This window comes from Gopherus flavomarginatus, chromosome 8 (assembly GCF_025201925.1).
Source record: "Gopherus flavomarginatus isolate rGopFla2 chromosome 8, rGopFla2.mat.asm, whole genome shotgun sequence".
In the NCBI taxonomy this organism is placed as follows: Eukaryota; Metazoa; Chordata; order Testudines; family Testudinidae; genus Gopherus; species Gopherus flavomarginatus.
In genome coordinates, this window is record NC_066624.1 from 6578598 (window position 1) to 6596880 (window position 18283).

The window sequence follows — 18283 nt, forward strand, 5'->3', positions numbered from 1 at the left end:
TTTGCAGTCTCAGCTGGGTATATAAGAAGGGCCCCACTAAGGAAGGGCTGGTTTTCATTTGTACTGTGAATAGTATTCCAGGAGTGTAAACTACTTCACATAAAGCTGTTTACAAACCAAAAAATGTTACATATAATATTAGTAACACTCATTTGCGTGTATCTGACTGTCAGTTCTGTGTCTCCAGATAAAAGTCAGCAATGCACATTGTCTAATAAAACAGCAAGCTTTTTTTAAAAAGTACATCTTAATATAAATAGTTTATTCAGTGCATGATTGTGTGTACAACAAATAATAAACAACTCTTTTGTACAAGGCAGACAACTGCTTGTACAGAACTATGTCAGGTTTGGAGCACAGAATCCAATGATGGTTAATGCACAAAATCTTACACATCATGCAACTCTATGCCAATATTCCAACTTTCTCCCATGCAACAGATATGATGATCTAAATGGAAACCTAACTAAATTTTTAAACGATTTTTCCAATAGCATGTATGAGTATATGTTGTTTAGGGGTAACCTGTCCTAACGCTTCCTCCTACACAAGAATCACGTGCCCATTACAGGGAAAGAAGGACTTTTACAAACAAGACGTTTCTTATAAAAAATTAAGTCACCTTAATTCCACAGTTTCTGTCTTTAGAAAAGACGCCACAACAATAGTTTAACATGATACACAAAAGGGAATTAAGATAAATCTACATTGGAGGACAATTTTATCCCTTTACGTTATCTTCCACTGACGCGGGTTAACAAAACAACTCAATTCCTACAGACTGGGGTCAGCACAAGAACTTTACCAGAATGCTACAAATCTATAAAAATTTATATTTCAGTGTGGTTAAAATCACAAGAACACTGTTTGCTTGAGCCTGAGACACCGACTCTCAGTTCCAGCCCTGAATTTATTAGTTTTTTTTTTTTAAAGACACAGCTTTAAAGGCCCATTTGAGCTGAGAAATCAAAAAGTTGCACTAATCCAAATTAAAGGATACCTTTGTTATCAAGCCTTAGATATAAAACAGTAAGCCAAGAAAACAACAGAGTTTACATTTTTGTTGTTTGCTCCTATAAAACATATAAGCGTTAAAATTTCCTTTGACGAGCAAAAGTGGTCTTTTTATTTCTTGGTTGGAAAGCAAATTCTTATCAGCAGTGAATGCTGTGAAATGTTTTTGTTTAGTTTTCCACAAAGCATAGGAGAGAAAAAAGAAAGAGAAAGAGAGAGAGGAAAAAGAGCTAGACATTTCTTCTCTGAGATTTATTCCACAGTTATCTTTTGCTGGCTATCCAGGTGTCTTGTGATATGCACACGCATATTCTACAGATTTGGGATATATCCTTTGACAACCAGAAGATCTAATGGCTGATAAACGAGTGACCTATGCAAGTTCAGCGGCTTGTCCTGAACAATTGAACGGTTTGGATGAAAGACTGCTAGTAAGAATTCAACGGCATCCGGCGGTAAGGTTCCATTTACAGAGCACTTGGCTTGCCTTAACCTGGCTACGTTGATTCATTTTGACTCATGGATTTCCCCCCATTTAACACTCCTGAATGACTTCTGCTTTTTGTCGGGGTCCCACTTCCAGATCTTGAAAATTCTGTGAGATCGTGAAGAGAAGGTTCTTTGTACATGGCCACTGAAAATCAGAAAGAAATAGAAGCACATCAGCACATTTTATATGCTGCTACTTTTGCCCCTGTTCTTGGCTATGCAATTTCAAGGGCTAATTAGACCTTTTTCATTCAATAATAAGTAACATGGGAATAGTAAAAGAAATGTATTCACTGGATGGATAAGATCATTAGGAGATTTCTCTTTTTCTACATGCAAACACTCATGAAAGGAGAATTTCAAAGGTTCATATTAAGGGGCAAAATATTAGAGGCACTAGCTAAAATAGGCACATAACCACTTTCTCTCTGCAAAATTCTGTAGGCTAGATTTTCATGGGGCGTAAATCAGCCTAGCTCCATTGACTTCAATGGATCTGACCCAACATTGGTGCACATGGTCCAGGTAAATGACCACAAAAATGAACCTTTTAAGTTTTCTATTGCATACACGAATGCAGTGGTTTCGTAGGTGCACTGGATTCTGCTGAGAATCTGGCCCTAAATATGTAGACTGTAAAGCTAGACTAGACATGGGCTGAAATGGCCTGTCTATCCATCCAGGGTTGTGCATCTTGGAGATAATCTCTATGATTTCAAAATGACATTTGCCTTAACAGGTTACTCAAATAAACCTAGGGTCTAAGACAAGGCATCATCTGTGTCTCACATGCATTTTTTTAATGTTTGGGTGCTGGTCCATATGTTTAATAGTTGTGTAGTAGAGACAAAATGTTACCATCTGAATACTATACCATTAATAAACATCCCTGAAGCGTAAAGCAAAGCGTGACATGATACATCTTTCTGCTGGTTGCCAGTTGCACTGTCTAGGTGAAATCTTTATGGACTGTAATGGACATACTGAGAACTACCAGGACAAATGGGTTAACATATGTATTTGAATACATGAAGCAAATTAATATCACAGTATGTAGTCGAATCTGAAAAAGCAGCTCCAATTACATTAATGATGTGCTGCAGGATGTTACATTTCCATTATGTAAATGGTTCAACACTTAAAATGTATTTTTTGCAATTAAATATTTCGGATATAATGTAACGTCATTTCATAATAGTTGGGAACACTAAAGAAATTACCTTTTAAGGGTTTTGGAAGAAAGTGTGCGGCAGGTTTATTTTTCTTCACATGGTTTCCTTTCATTATTTCTCCTTCTTTGTTAAGACCCAGATACCAACCCCTGCCAGACTGTTGCTGTCTGTAGATCATTGAAGAATACGTCACATAGTAGTTTTCAAATACTGATTCTTTGAACTTGCATTCAGGTGTGAAATGTTCCTGGAAGAAAGTAACAGATCAATACCTGCAGCGCTGAATTGCACATCAGTTAATACAAGATAATTTGATATTCATTGCCTTTCAGATGGTTAAAAGACATATCTTCCCCATCCAATTATGGAACACTGGCCCTAAAAATATGAACTCCAGAGTAATACAATTTGAAACCCATGGAGAGTGCAGAGCAACTCAAAGAAGCATAATAAAATCTTGCTGCCCAATGAGCAAACTCAAAGTGAAGAATTATTGGTCAGTGAGAGTCTCTCTGTACTTGCTAGTAGAATGCAGAAACCAGCAGTGAACGACTGAGTGTATAAAGGAGAAAAGTCCAGTAAAAGTTCCAAGCAAAGATGCAGTGAGTAAATTGGTCTCTTACTAACCACTTGATGTTAAATTAGCTTATTTAGCTACCTCATTAAGTCTACATTATTTATACCTTTTGACAAGCACCAGCATATTACATGCTGTATGTCCCTGAAGCTTGTGATAGCTATTGGAAAACCAGTATGGGAGATCAGGCTCTGTTCTGAGAACCATGCAGCACCTAGCTACAATGGCAAGGGTTAAAGATGAAGCATTACCCTTCAATTTGAACTCCACTGCTTCGAAAGGAATGATGGGGGCTAATGGTTAAAGCAAAGAGCAAGACCGGAGTTGCCTGGTTCGTAATCCTGGCTGAGTGAGTGACTCTCATCCTGTAATTCTGGCTGAGTCAGTTAACCTCTTTTTGGCACCAGAGGCCAACAAGTAACCAGAAGGAATTGCACTGGAACCTGGCAGCTGAGCTTTCGAAGAGAAATACACGATTTGCATCTATCTGCATGGTTGCTGTGTCCTAGGCACTCTCCTTGTTTCTGGGGTGGAGCTCTACTCATGCATGCTGATGCCCCAGCACAGAGCCCTGCCTCTTCAGTGCACTGGACACCCACGCCTCTAAACTTACTGCCTCAGGAGATGTGGGAAGGTCAGCAAATAATAATAAACCTCTAGCCAGACATCAATTTGCAGTCTACGCCCCAGCAACAGCGATGCTGCCTAGCAGCCTGCCCTGTGCCCAAGTCATACAAAAGACTAGAGAGGGCAAGAGAGAGAGGGGAGGCTGTGCCGTAGTGCATCCCTGTACAGCTTTCCCAGCAGGAGTCACTGTGTGTCGGCAGCATAGAGCAGGCCTGAATTTTTTTGTGCAAAACTTTAATTTTTGAATTTTTGAATCAAAATTGGTCATTTTTCAAACAAATATTTTCATGGAAAATTTCTTTTCTAAATTCTTTGATTTTATATTTTTGACCAAAAAATCCCCCATGCCACAATTATTGTGTATGCTCCTCTCCTTTGTTTCTCCCTTTTTCCATGGCAAAATGGAAGAGAGGAAAAGAGTAAAAGAAGCAGGGGATAACGGAAGAGGAGGTGAGGGAGGAAAGAAAATAAAACCTTTTTTTTAGATTTTAATTTTTTGTCAAAAAATTAGAAATTTTGAGACGGCCAAAAAATTTCAACATTTTTGCTGAAATGTGACATCTTTCGGCCAGTTCTAGCATACAGTAATATGTGATGATGGCAGAAAGAGCTCTCTTACGCACAGGAAGACACACAAGTCTAGACTCCTAACTCCATATTGTAGCCACATAAATAAGAGGCCTGATGCTCGGAGGTGCTGAGCATAAAGTACTGGGGTTCAGCCAAACTTGTGAACTGTGGCTTACATCTATATCTACCCAGTCTGGCTCGGTGTGTGTGTGTGTGTGTGTGTGTGTGTGTGTGTAAAATATATACACACACCACACTCACACTCTCCTGTCTCTGAGAATAATGAGAACAAAGATACAGGTGGGAAAGTAAAACTTGGAAAGTAAAGCCTTGAACTGCATCAGTGAAATCACTGAGCACACTCTTAATTCGAGGGGTGCAGGATTAGCCCTTATGCAAACAAAAATGCACGATTCAATATTTTTTCCCAAGGCAAAATAAGTGATATGCTCATTAGCTTTAAATCCAGCACTAATTAGTATGTCCAAGCTGTATCGATGAGCAGGGGCACACTTTCTTTCAGTGTTGACCACATCATTGTAGCTACTGTAAGATGTAACTAGGTTCAACACTAAGATCCATGCTGTAGTTGTAAACAATACCTAAGTTCAACAGTAAGAGCCGAATTTTCACAATAAGCATCCCAAGGTCAACACAGGAAGTTTAAAAACAAAAAAATAAACAGTTTCCCACAGTCTTTTCCAGGTCAATGAGCCGATGCCACTGCAAGCCCAGCATTGGCTCCTTCGATTTTTTCCAGAGAAACACGTCGCTGATTTACCATCCTCCCAACATCTAGGATTTGTTGTTGTGAGTAATTTGCATGTTGGTAGAAAAGCAACAATGTTTTTTTTCCATCTCTTCATGCATAAATACATGCTTCACAAATGCAAGTTCTTTTCACATAGGTTACAGCAAAATATCGCTCATCCTTTAAAATGTAGATCCTTTTTTTCGGTTGTCATATTTTTTGTGCATTAATTACCTTTGTTTTTTTAACAGTATTCTGAAATGAACAATACTGGGGAAAATAACTTCCCTGAAGTATATAGGAGTAGAAACTGTGGATGAAATCCTTGATCCGTTGACTTCAGTAGAGCCAGGATTTCACCCTATGAAATAAAGGGGTTGTTTTGTTTTGTTTTTTAAATCACTGCTCAATGCATTCTAGTGGCCCATTAGTCCCTAGCATAGTTGGATATATTTTAGAACTGACAGGATAATCAAAATTATAAATTGATGAGCAATAACATTTCTGTTTAAAAGACAAAAGCATTTGTAAGGTTCTAATGAAGTCAGTAGGAATTTAGAATAAGAACTGCAAAGGATCCATGCGTTTTGAAAACAAGCCTCAACCCAAGAGGTATTTACTCTGGAGTTATAAATCCCTTAAAGCAAGGGGTTTATAATAGAAACACTAATGCAATTTTAACTATAGTAGTGACGGCATTGTAAAATGCCACTGTATTTCTCCTAAAATTTCTGAGTTTAATCTTGCTCGTCTTCCTTATATGTGTAGTCTCGTTGGCTTCAACAGAGTTATTCACGTGCATGAGGATTTGACTCTAATTATGTCAGTACTGTAGTAAACACAAGCAAGAAATAAATTATGAAAGTATCTTGAGGGTAATTTTGGTTTAAAAAGATCATAGGAAGGAAGAGGCTTAAATTAAATGAGTCAGAGCTGGACCCAGTTTCTTGACTCTTCCTTTCAGAGAAAGCGGTGTTATTTTAACATTCCTCTACAGATTTGTACTACATCCTTCTGCCCTCGTGTCTTTGTGCAGCGAAGGAACAGAATTCAAACCCAACTGATTGGCAGTCGCTTTAACAAAAAGTGCATAGTAAGCAATGTCATCCCTCTTCCTTCATGTTAATTAGTTGCTATTTAGTTAATTGACACTCAGCTTCAATCACTGTCCAAGGGGGCCAGTCACTGTATTTTATATGATTTCCAAATAAAACCCTTCTACCGCATTACTCCATCCATCGCTCGCTGTGTTAATAAGGAATATTGTGAGTATATCATCCAATTAAGAGCAGTAAAACAGAAAACTACAGTGTGCCACTGAATGATTATGGCTTATGTGCAGTAATTTGCAGCTGTTTACAAAAGGCTTGCTGTATTCAGCGATGGAGGTTCAGATTAGGAACCGAATCACAACATTTGCACTCTTTCTCCCCCTCTCAAGAAGCCAATTGATTTCAGAGTGCACTGCTTTCACATGGAGTGGCTACACTTGACAGTAACACGGAAGCAGGTATCCCCTCCCTTCATTGTCCATGTCCCTCCCTGATTAAGTGTGTGACATTCTCACCACAGGATTCGTCAAAAGGCTGCAGTCAGGATTGCTAAACTCCCAGCACTTGGTCTGATGTGACAGAGGACAAAGGGTGGATATAGAAAGGAAAACATTCTAAAAAGCCTATTTCACTCTTGATTTTTCTTGGCTTTGTTGCTTCAGTAACAAGCTGTGCTTGGTGCTATGATGCAGCAGAGAGCCCTGTAAATGCCAGACATCCCTTCGACGCTGCACGCTGGTGCGATGGCACAATGCCATGGTAGTTCCTCCCCCTCTCGCAGGAGGCAATCCCTTTACTTCGCTCCTCCAGAAACTCAATGGTCATTAACATGGGTGTGCTGTTTTTTGAAGGTGAACGGCATCACACGCAATTAAAAGACAGTCCCTCCAGAGCTCCACCATGTCTAATCTCCCTCACATGCTGGGCTACCACAGCAGATTTCTTTTCATTGTTTTTTCCAGCTTTGGAAAAGAAGGCACCTAATTTAATTGACCATTTTGGCATTCAGTCATGCTTCTCTGGCTTGTCTAACTGCTATTCTTTCCTAGCATGTCGCCCTAGCTACTAAAAGACGAGACATACATGCTGAACGGCTTTGTCTTTTTAAACATCTATCTGATGCCTTAGATGTTGTTTGTGGCAGCAGAAATGTTGTGTTCTTTCAGGAATGCAAAGTGGTGCATTTAACACAGTTTATTTTTTACAAGTATTTGTTTCCATCAATTCAGTTTACTAATTAGTAATACCTACGATCTTCCTGCCTGCTTAAAAAGAAAAGGAGGAATCTTTGCAGTAGGAATGCTAAATAGCTGTGCTTCTCGCAAGCAGGGGTTTTATTGGTACAACACAAGGCTAAAAATATTTAGCACCAGAACAACTAAAGCAAATACCAACACTGATAACTCCCCCCAAGTAATTTAGGGTCTTGCACCCCAGTCTAGCCAATCACTTAACTTTCAGCAAACCTTTCCCAGGTGTCTGGCTGGTGGGTCTTGCCCACATGCTCAGGGTCTAACTCAGGGGTGGGCAAACTTTTTGGCCCGAGGGCCACACTGGGGTTGCAAAACCGTATGGAGGGCCCGGTAGGGAAGGCTGTGCCTCCCCAAACAGCCTGGTCCCCACCCCCTTTCTGCCCCCTCCCACTTACTGCCCCCTGACTGCCCCCCTCAGCACCACCAACCCATCCAACCCCACCTTCTTCTTGTCCCCTAACCGCCCCCTCCCAGGACCCTCCACCCTCTATCCACCCTCTGGAACCCCACCCCCTATCCAACCACCCTGTTTCCCATCCCCTGGCTGCCCTCCCCGACCCCTATCCACATCTCCGCCCCCTGATAGGCCCCCATGCCTATCCAACCCCACCGTGTTCCCCATCCTGAGCGCTTTTCACAGCCCCGCCCCCTGACAGGCCCCTCGGGACTCCCACGCCTATCCAACACCCCCCCCCCATTCCCTGTCCCATTCCCTGACTGCTCCCCCCTACATGAGAAATACTTAATGACCACAGGTGACAACCAATTTAAATAGTGCCAGGTGGACAAAGTATTTTGTCTGTTGGGAGAGGACAAACTGTGGTTTGTGTCTTCTTTTCACATCCCAAACTGGCTGGTTGTACATTGAATTGCACATTTGGGGAAGCTGTGTGTGGCTGATACAGAGCAGGGAGATGGTGGAATTATACTGCAAAGAATGATGGACAGAATGAAGTGCTAAGTGGTAACTCACTACTGGTTCTCTTACTCAAATGAGTTTCTGCCTGAAGTTAGAACCCTGAAGAGTATACATTCATTGTGTTCTTTATAATATGACTGAAATTGTAATTTTCAGGCCTCTGTTTCCTCCTCCCAACAATGAGACAAAAGCTAAAGTCAAAAATCTGATGCAGAAACATCACTGAAAACCTACAAAAGTTCACGAACTTCCAGGCGTCAGTGTGTACTGGTGAGACAAATATTCTGGTTGTTAACCACACATTCAGTTACCAGTGAGGGTGACAGAAAGTTTCTTGCTGTTATCCAAGGAGTAGCATCTCAAAAAAGTCTCTAGAAATTGTGGAATGAAGCATGCACGTGGGAAATCTAAAGGATGCAGATATGATAGAATTTGTCTCTTTCTGACAGTAACAAACTGAGGTCCCAGTCCAGCCCTTACTCATCTGAGTGATCCTACTGACGATTTATCCATGCAAATAAGTGTTGCAGGATTAGATCTTGAGATTTAACTTAGTATATGTGTGGATGATATTAATGATATTCCATTTTTCTCTTTCAGCTTTTAGGGAAGCAAGCCTACAGCAGAATGTGAAAATATTTTGCATTCATGAATTGTGCATTTATAGTAGCCTAGGATAAAAATGAAAAGGATAGTTGTGTGATACATTCACTTCTTTTGCCTAGAAGTTAATAGTACATAGGGCAATATATATGCAAAATTATTTTGTACAGAAAAAACAAGATGAAATTGCATTAAGGAAACTGATTAATTCTGGTCACAACTCAGACTTGCTTAAGTAAGCAAGAAGATAAATTGTCAGGAACTTCTGCTTGGTTTTGATCTAATCAGCTGAACTCCTGAAATGTTCTTGCATAAAAAGAATTACATCTGCATTCAAAATATATATCTATGGACAATAAAAAAGAAGGCGTCTGATATGATCATTTGGTATAAAGACTTCAGTAGTATGAACTTGGAATGGCCACATTATTCCAAGCAGATAACTAAACAGATTACCAAGGGAGAGAAAAGTAATAACTAATTACATATAGAAAAATCTAAAATGATTTTTCCCCCATACCAAATTGTAAGGTCCAGTTTTTGAATACCTACCAGCTGTGAAAGTTACTATACCAATGCAATGCTGGAAATCTTCCTGTTCGAATGGTGCAAAAGCCCCTGCTTCTAGCCCAGACATCTGGAGTAACAGACCTTGAACCCAATCACTGATCCGGGCCTTAAACATTAACCATCCTGACCCTCAACCAAGGATAATTGGAGGGGTGGGGAATTCCACCCACATACGGGCGAGCAGCAGGGAGCCTCCCCTTTTTAAGGTGGCCGTTTACAGCTGTTCAAATGTTTGTCATATTATACTAGATCGCTGTTGAGATGGGTCAGCAGGCAGAGTGCAAATGAGTTGATCAGAGATGCATGATCTATGGAATTTATCCCATGGCTGTCATCACCATGACATGTGTTAGTCCCACCAGCAGAGGAGCTAACCCAACAAATTAAGGAGTAAAAAATGTGGATCATTCAAAATCTAACAGTCTCAAAGTTGGTATTTATGAAGCAAACCTGGGCTGTAATTGCATGATATTTCACGGAGCAGTTGGTCAGAATGGTCAGAAATTGGATTCAAAAGGATTCAATGGCATGGACACAAATGATTCAGAAATGCTAATTCAGACGAACGGATTAGGAAATGCTCTTAAATGTAGGGTGCATAATTACAGATTCCATGAGAACAACGATGTGGTATCCTTATGGGCTGTATCCTTTATTTTATCCACTTTAAACAAAATCCCAAATTTTCATTTCTCTGTTTCCCAATTTCTGTCAGCACTTCGATGCAAACTAGAATTTCATTCTATCATCGTGAATTTCTGAAGGACCCCTTTCAAGCTACCCTGCTGCTACTTTAGCGATTTTTCTGCACCAGCAGTTTCGCCTTTTATTAACAGAGATTGATTTTCTTCATCTTTGGCATGTGGCCTTCCAGAGTGTATCCTCTGCTTCATCACCCAGTAGCGTGTGAAATATCAACAGCACAAAATGTGAAGACTTCAACTTGCAAGATATCAGAAACAACAACAGCTTCTGGATCATCAGCATGAAAAAACTCTGTGAAGAAATTTCTATATTCTGTGAAGCCTATTAGCTACAGGGATAGAAGCTCCTTCTTTAAAAGACTTTAGTCTCAATCAGGACTGCAGGTATAGATAGGTCCCAATCCTGCAAAGACTGGTGCACGCTGCTTAATTTTACCTACCGTAAGTTGCCCAAGTGATTTCAGTACAGCTACTCACAGTGCATGAAGTTAAGTACCTGTGTCAGTCTTTGCAGGTTTGCGGCCATAGGGGGATTTCCTAACTGACCTTGTAGTGATGTCCGCTGAAAGACAGCAGAGTGTGGATGGCTGTGTTGTCTTCACAAGACCTCAGGGATAACACTGCAAATGTGAACTTGACCAAGGGTATGTCTTCACTACCGGGAAGCGATCGAGCCAGGGGGGATTGATTTATCACGTCTAGTCTAGACATGATAAATTGATCCCTGAGCTCTCTTCTGTCGACTCCTGTACTCCAGTGCGGTGAGAGGTGCAGGCAGAGTCGACGGGGGAGCGGCAGCAGTCGAATCACCGCAGTTAAGACACCACGGTAACTCGATCTAAGTACGTTGACTTCAGCTACATTATTCACATAGCTGATGTTGCGTAACTTAGATCGACTCCCCACCCCATCCCCCAGTGTAGACCAGGGCTAGTGCCATGTAAAACATTAAATGAAACGGTAAAACTCCCAGTGATTTCATAGGAGCAGAGTTAGGCCTATACTGAGCACGTCTGCAAATCCCATTCTTAAGATACTGGGTGCAGTTCTACTGGTCTTATTATAGGAAAGGCTTAGCTGCTAAGACTGAAAAAGTGCAGTGAGAAATAACCAAAATGATGCAGGGGATGGATTGTAAGAAAAGATGAGAGAGATTTTGCCTCTGCTGGTCAGAAATAAAGATGCAACGTAATAGAGGTCTGTAAGAAGTATGTACTAGAGATCTCTGAAACTACCTACAATATTTAATTAATAAATAAGCAGCAATTGGGCTTAGAAGTAATTTAGGCAGAATTTCTTTACAGGGCATTCTTTCATAGCATGAGGATCTTTTTTATTTGCATAGTAAACATCCAGTAATAGTGGGAATATGCAGAAAACTGCAAACAAAGCAATAAATCAGAGTATGTAAATCCATTCAAGTGAGAATTGGGGAAAGAGAAAAATGTATTGTGTCAGAGCTACTAACTACGGTAAATATCTGTGCTCCAGCAGTGAGATTTCATGTTTTTGTTAGGTATCTTTGGATCTATAAGAAAGCCCTGGTAATTATTTACTTGACAGTGTTCCTTTGTACATAAGTCAAATATTCAACACTCTATCCCCTATAAAATAAAAATTCAGAGGGTGAGCTGAAACAGAAAGTATATTAATCAAAATGCAGAGCTTTGCACAGCTGTAAGAATCCTGGAATATTTTTCCAGCCTTGCCTCTGACTCATCTGTGAAAATTCAGGCAATGAACTTTGGGCCAGATTTTTAACAGTATTTAGGCTCTCAACTCCCATTGACTTCACTGGGAGCTGGGCACCTAACTACCTTTAAAATAGCTGGCCCTTCACCTCTTTGCTTGTCTTACTGCATCTGTGAAATGGGTATAACACCTACTTTTGTCAAAGGAATGTCATGAGACTTAATTTATGTTTGTAAACAGCTTTGAAATGTGTTCATGATAGATACTTCACATCTTGTTGTTACTGTTCCATTGTCTTTTAGTTTATTCCTCACCTCTAAACGTGTTGATTTACGAAAGCAAATGCCTAACTGGAGGTGAGCGAATTAGCACATAATACACGAGGAAGAGAAATGCTCCTCTCATAACTGCAGAGGAAATGAATCCCATTAGAGAAGATCCGTAATGTGATTTAAATGTTTTGCAGGATTCCCAAGAGACCACCTCGCAGATGTTAAACACGAGTCCCTTTCTTAAGCCAGACAGCGTTGCCGTACTGCTAGTTTACTCAGCATGAATAAGAGAGAGAGAAGATTTGTGTTACCTCTTGTATGCTTCTGCACTGGTGTGATAAAAGCAAGCATCCCATTTCCTGGGTGAGGGACAATAGAGGAGTCTTTAAAATTTCCTGAATGGTCTAGCCCCTATCAATATTTTAATGCCCTCCTAACATACACGTCTCTCCTGTTTGATTTCTATGGCTTAAGGGCATAAAGATTTCCAGTCTTACTTCAAAACTGGAGTGAAAATGTAATATCCTGTTAAGATAAAAGGAAGAATCTAAAGCACTGTATGTTTTGTAAAGCTCAGGAAAGGTTCATTAAGCAACTAATGCTGGTAGTTCTGAAGTCATTTGAAGGGTATAAACACTAAAAAGAAGAATTGCAGATGGTACAAAGCATTCAGCTATGCGCAACAGAATTATATTGGCCAAAGGAAAATGTGGGCTCAGCTAGAGAAAAAAACTAAAAGCATTTGCTGCATGGTGTAATCCTCATATTGACAGGGAAAGGCCTAGATGCCCAATAGGTTTTTCCATATCTAATTTTTATAATTTCATACTTAAAATTGTAACATTACTGCTTTCAAAGGTGCTAAAGGACATTCTTGTAAGACTCTGATGATAGGTCTCCACATGGAGTAGTTATGTTTTCTGGGATTTTACCATATAGGTAAACTTCCTGGATATCTTTCCAAAACGTTAAGCCACAAGACAATAGCCAAATTATTCTTCTTTGTCATGGTACACTAGACCAATTGAAGCCAGTGAATCTGCTCATGTGAGTATGACTCTTGGTATATCAAAAGCTGGGATGGCTGAAAAGTATGCCCTGCATATGGAAAGTTTTAAATCACTATGAAATCAGGTGGATAGGTGGGATCATAGAACTGTAGGGTTGGAAGGGACCTTGAAAGGTCAGTTAGTTCAGCCCCCTGCACTGAAACAGGACCAAGTAATAATAGGCTCTCCCCGAGAGGAGTTTGTCCAATCAATTGTCAAAAACTTCCGGTGACGGGGATTCCACAGCCAGTATCGGAAGCCTATTCCAGAATTTAACTATCCTTATAGTTGGTTTTCCTAACCTAAATCTTCCCTGCTGTAGATTAAGCCCCTCACTTCTTGTCCTACCTTCAGCAGACATGGAGAACAACTAATCACCAGTTACCTTTATAACTGCCCTTAACATATTTGGAGATGGTACCAGGTCCCTCCTGAGTCTTCTTTTTTCATAACTAAACATGCCCAGTTTTTTTTTAACCTTCTCGCATAGGTCAGGTTTTCTAAACCTTTTATCCTTTTCATTGCTCTTCTCTGTATTCTCTCCAATTAAATACACAGCAGGAGATCTACAGATCATCTTGAGAAAAACATGCCCTTGATATAGCAGGCTGAAAGCCATCCAGCCTGGAATAACTGCTGAAGTTGCTTATCCTCTCCTAGCTCCAAACTTTAGTGCAGGGGATATGGAAGATGGCATAGCCTTCATCCCTTTCAATTCCCTTCCAAACCCTGAGAGCATGAAAAGAACTCCAGAGTGCTGGGATGAGAAAATGTGGCTTTCTTGGAGCAACTTACTCCAGTTATAGGTTAAAAACTTTTCTTCCTTTGGGAATTATCTCTGCTGTCCTCCTTTCTTAGGAGATCAGCTAGCAGAAACCACCCCACAGAGGGCTAAGTAGCATTAAATTAAGACAGCAAATTGCTCTCTTGAACTGGGCATCCAGTCTGCCTTCTGCATAGTGCAGAGTAATACTAGTGGCACAGTACCATTTCTTTCTGTACGATCAGAGAGAGCAAATAGGAGCACTGGGCTTACCTTCTTGATGCCATTCTTTCTCTATCACTTCTATCACGGCTCTTACTCCCCTCAAAGCTAAGCAGTACTAATTGTTATAGACTTATAGACTTTAAGGTCAGAAGGGACCATTATGATCATCTAGTCTGACCTCTTGCACAAAGCAGGCCACAGAATCCTACCCATCCACTTCAATAACAAACCCCTAACCTATGTCTGAGTTATTGAACTCTTCAAATTGTGGTTTGAAGACCTCATGCTGCAGAGAATCCCCCAGCAAGTGACCCATGCCCCACGCTACAGAGGAAGGCGAAAAACCTCCAGGGCCTCTGCCTATCTTCCCCGGAGGAAAATTCCTTCCTGACCCCAAATATGGCGATCAGCATGTGGGCAAGACTCACCAGCCAGCACCCAGGAAAGAATTCTCTGCAGAAACTCAGATCCCATCCCATATAACATCCCATCACAGACCACTGGGCATACTTCCCCACTGATAATCAAAGATCAATTGCCAAAATTAGGCTATCCCATCATACCATCCCTTCCATAAACTCATCAAGCTTAGTCTTAAAGCCAGATATGTCTTTTTCCCCCACTACTCCCCTTGGAAGGCTGTTCCAGAACTTCACTCCTCTAATGGTTAGAAACCTTCGTCTAATTTTGAGTCTAAACTTCCTAGTGTCCAGTTTATACCCATTTGTTCTTGTTTCCACATTGGTACTAAGCTTAAATAATTCATCTCCCTCCCTAATATTAATCCCTCTGATATATTTATAAAGAGCTAGCATATCTCCCCTCAACCTTCTTTTGGTTAGGCTAAACAAGCCAAGCTCTTTGAGTCTCCTTTCATAGGACAGGTTCTAGGTGTGTCCTCACATGGAAGTTTCCGTGTACCTCAAAGTGTTTTCATTGTCTTTCACTGACCCCTTTCCATTTTTCTGTATATTTTGTGGCACCAGCCGGAGAGCTGATGAAGAAGTGCATGGCCATTCCTTCAGAGTGGGGTTCACAGTCATCCTCTATCACTTCCTTATGCCCATGTAACATTGTGTTTGCTTGCTTGCCTCATTTTGTGCAGTTACAGAAAGGTTGATATCTTTGAAGGGGTGTGTGTGTGTTTCACTAATAAATATATTTGTGTGTTATGGTATTTCTGATCATTTGATCTGTCCTTGTGCTCAAACCAAAGAGATTAAAGGCTCAAAAGGCAAATGAAAGCGTCTTTAGCAAGCTGGCACAGACCGCTGAGAGAATACTTTATACCATAAATATTATCCTGCCACAAGTTGCAATCAGATTCCAAGCAGTGTAAAACTGAAATCCTTTTGCTGTCAAATTGCTAAACCACATATATTTTGCCCAGCCCTTCTGAAAGGTTTCACACATTTAAATTAAAATGAAATGCAAGTTGGAAACGCCATAATGAGCAAATTCTGCTCTCAGTTAACCACATGTACAAGCCCCATTCATTTCAAGGGGACATGCATATGTGTTCAGCTGGGAGCAGAGTTTGGTGCAGGAGTCCTATGAAAACACTACAGCCTCGTTAGACAAGCATTGCTGTTCTAATGGTCAAGGTGATCACGTATAGAGAACATGATCTTAGTCCCGCTTTGCTAATTCAGATCTGAACCCAAAAAGGAGTTTGCGCCTTTTGGACTGTAAGCGCCTTGGGGCAGAAGCTATTTCCTGTATGCTCGTACAGCATTTAGTATAATGCTGCTCCATCCTGATTGGTGTTAAGGTGCCACTCGAGTCTGAATGTGAAATAACAACAATGGTATCCCTAATTGCATCTTGCTTTTCTTGACCAATTAAATAGCCTTTTCTAATGGTTCATTTTAGAGAGCTCTGTGTTGCCGAGCCAGATGCGGCCTTTTCCTTGTGAAATGGCTTGGGGGCAGATGCCGTTATGTCTTTTGCTGTAGAAAGGTGTTGTGAATCAATCTGTAATTGAACTGATGGGGCGGGGGCGGGACATGTTGGCCAATGAAAAGGTCAGTTTCTGTTACAACCCATGTATGGGCTGGGAAGCAGGTAGAGAAGCAGTCACCAAGTCTTGCTGTCAGTTTATACCTACAGCTGCCCTTTGAGCTAAACACTGCCACCGCCTTTGCTAGTTACTGCCAGCTTCCTGCAGAGTGTCATTGCTGTGTTCCAAGCTTGGATGGCACCTTGAATCATGGCCCAACGTAGGGTGCAGTGTGGGGCTCTGGCAGGTACTTTGCCTTATGCCCATGGCCTCCACATTTTTGAGGGTCACCCTCCCCCCTTACTCCTTCCCATTCCCCCAGAGCCAGGGCTGTGAGAGGGGCCACGGCTCTACATGGGAGGAGGAAGGACACGGATGGAGGCCAACATTGGGGCCAGAGCTGGCCGTGGGTCTGGGGCCAGAAGCTGCAGCTAGGTGCCAGCAGCCGGGCCCCCAGCCAGGTACGGAGCAGCAGCGAGGCTGGGGACGGGGACGGGGCTGATGCTGAGTGGCCTCCCTAAGGCAGAAACATTACCTCCTCAGCCTCGCTGGAGCACAGGGCAGAGCGCCATGCTGGCATAGAGAGCAGTCTCTTTCCCCTGTTGCCAACTCTGGACACAGCTGGGGTGGCCATGGCTAGCCGTGAGTGCCAGACAGTGCCATAAGGGGCAAGCTTGCCTGCTGGGATTTTCAGTGTGAGTAGCTGCTCCACTCACTGGCTCATCTCCCCCTGCTTCCTGCAAAGAGACCAGCCCTACTGTAGCTCTCAATTTGCGACCCACAATCCCCTCCAAGTCCCTGTCCTGATGTATTTCTAGCCACCAGTGCTTTGAATAGGGCCTAGGGTTTGTTGGTTTTCCCTAAAAAAAGCTGGCCATTGAGCAGCGATCTCATTGCTAGAGGATGTTCCCTCTTGCTTTGCATGGCCACTTGGTGAGGGGGCACATTAATGGGCCAGGTTAAAAATCCTGGTGCCCCGCTCAAACATGCCTTCTCTGGGCAGAACGAGGTGGGAGGAAGCCTGAGTGTCTTACACAGCTGCACGGGGTATGGAGGCTGTGCCCTTATTTATCCCACGATGACCTTGCAACAAGAATACATGCCCTAGAGACAATGCACCATTACCATTTCCTACTTAATGGGATTCCCAGCAGAGCTCCTCTGCAGCATATGACTAGTACAGGATGCAGCGTCCTGCTGGCTCACAGATTGAGAGCTAATGATCAGAACTGTGTTTTCTTCTTATATGTTGTTTGTTTTAACATGGTAGCTAATTGGTGCTTCGTTTGTAACCCGGTCGTCTTTGTGTGTGGCTGCTGCAAAAGGGAATGGTGTGAAGGGTTACTATTTACAGCCCTGGGCGCTTAGCGCTCCACAGAGATTAAGGCACCTTGCTGCTATGTTAGGCTCTCAAATGAGGCATTCCCCTCCCATGTTGCCTGCGAGGCCAGATCCACTAGCCGTGCTCCAAGGCTTCCCAAGAGCATGGCCTGCACTGCTCCCCTTAAAGCCCCATAGCCCGCACTGCTCCCCTTAAAGCCCCATAGCCCAGGGTGAAAGCACTCACCGGAGACCCAGGTTCCCATCCCCACTCTGCCCTATTTGGAGCAGGGACTTGAGCTACATTTCAGGTGAGTGCTCTAACCAGTAGGTATTCTGGGGTGGGTCTCTCTCAATATTGCCTGTTGATCTGGCCACTAGAATATTTCACTTTGAGAAGAAGAATGGCTGTTAGCACATTCTTCTGGGACAACCAGGTTCCACTCCCTGTGTAACATCAACAGACCCCAGCTGTTGGTGGGCGGATTGAACCTGGGACCTCTGAAACGTCGTGCACGAGCCTCTACTGCATGAGCTAAAAGCCACGTGTCACTTAGCTAAGGCTGTAGCAGACTCGTCAATCTCTAGCGGGGAGAGGGGCCACTACAGGGGGACAGAGCACCACACCGAGCAGGCAGGGGTTACACCTGCTCCACATAATA

The 18283-nt window shown here is 42.1% G+C and overlaps 1 protein-coding gene across 3 annotated transcripts in view; it reads right to left on the minus strand.

The window, feature by feature from the left end:
- Nucleotides 1-241: 241 nt before the first annotated feature.
- The window catches only part of FGF13 (fibroblast growth factor 13), a 323690-nt gene continuing 305648 nt past the window's right edge, over nucleotides 242-18283 (minus strand). For all 3 annotated transcript variants that reach the window (XM_050964866.1, XM_050964868.1, XM_050964867.1), the window contains 2 exons: nucleotides 2724-2922; nucleotides 242-1648 (listed from right to left, as the gene is read on the minus strand). In XM_050964866.1, the coding sequence (XP_050820823.1) occupies nucleotides 1512-1648; nucleotides 2724-2922 (336 nt within the window). In that variant the 3' untranslated portion in view covers nucleotides 242-1511. The remainder of the gene's footprint in view (nucleotides 1649-2723; nucleotides 2923-18283) is intronic.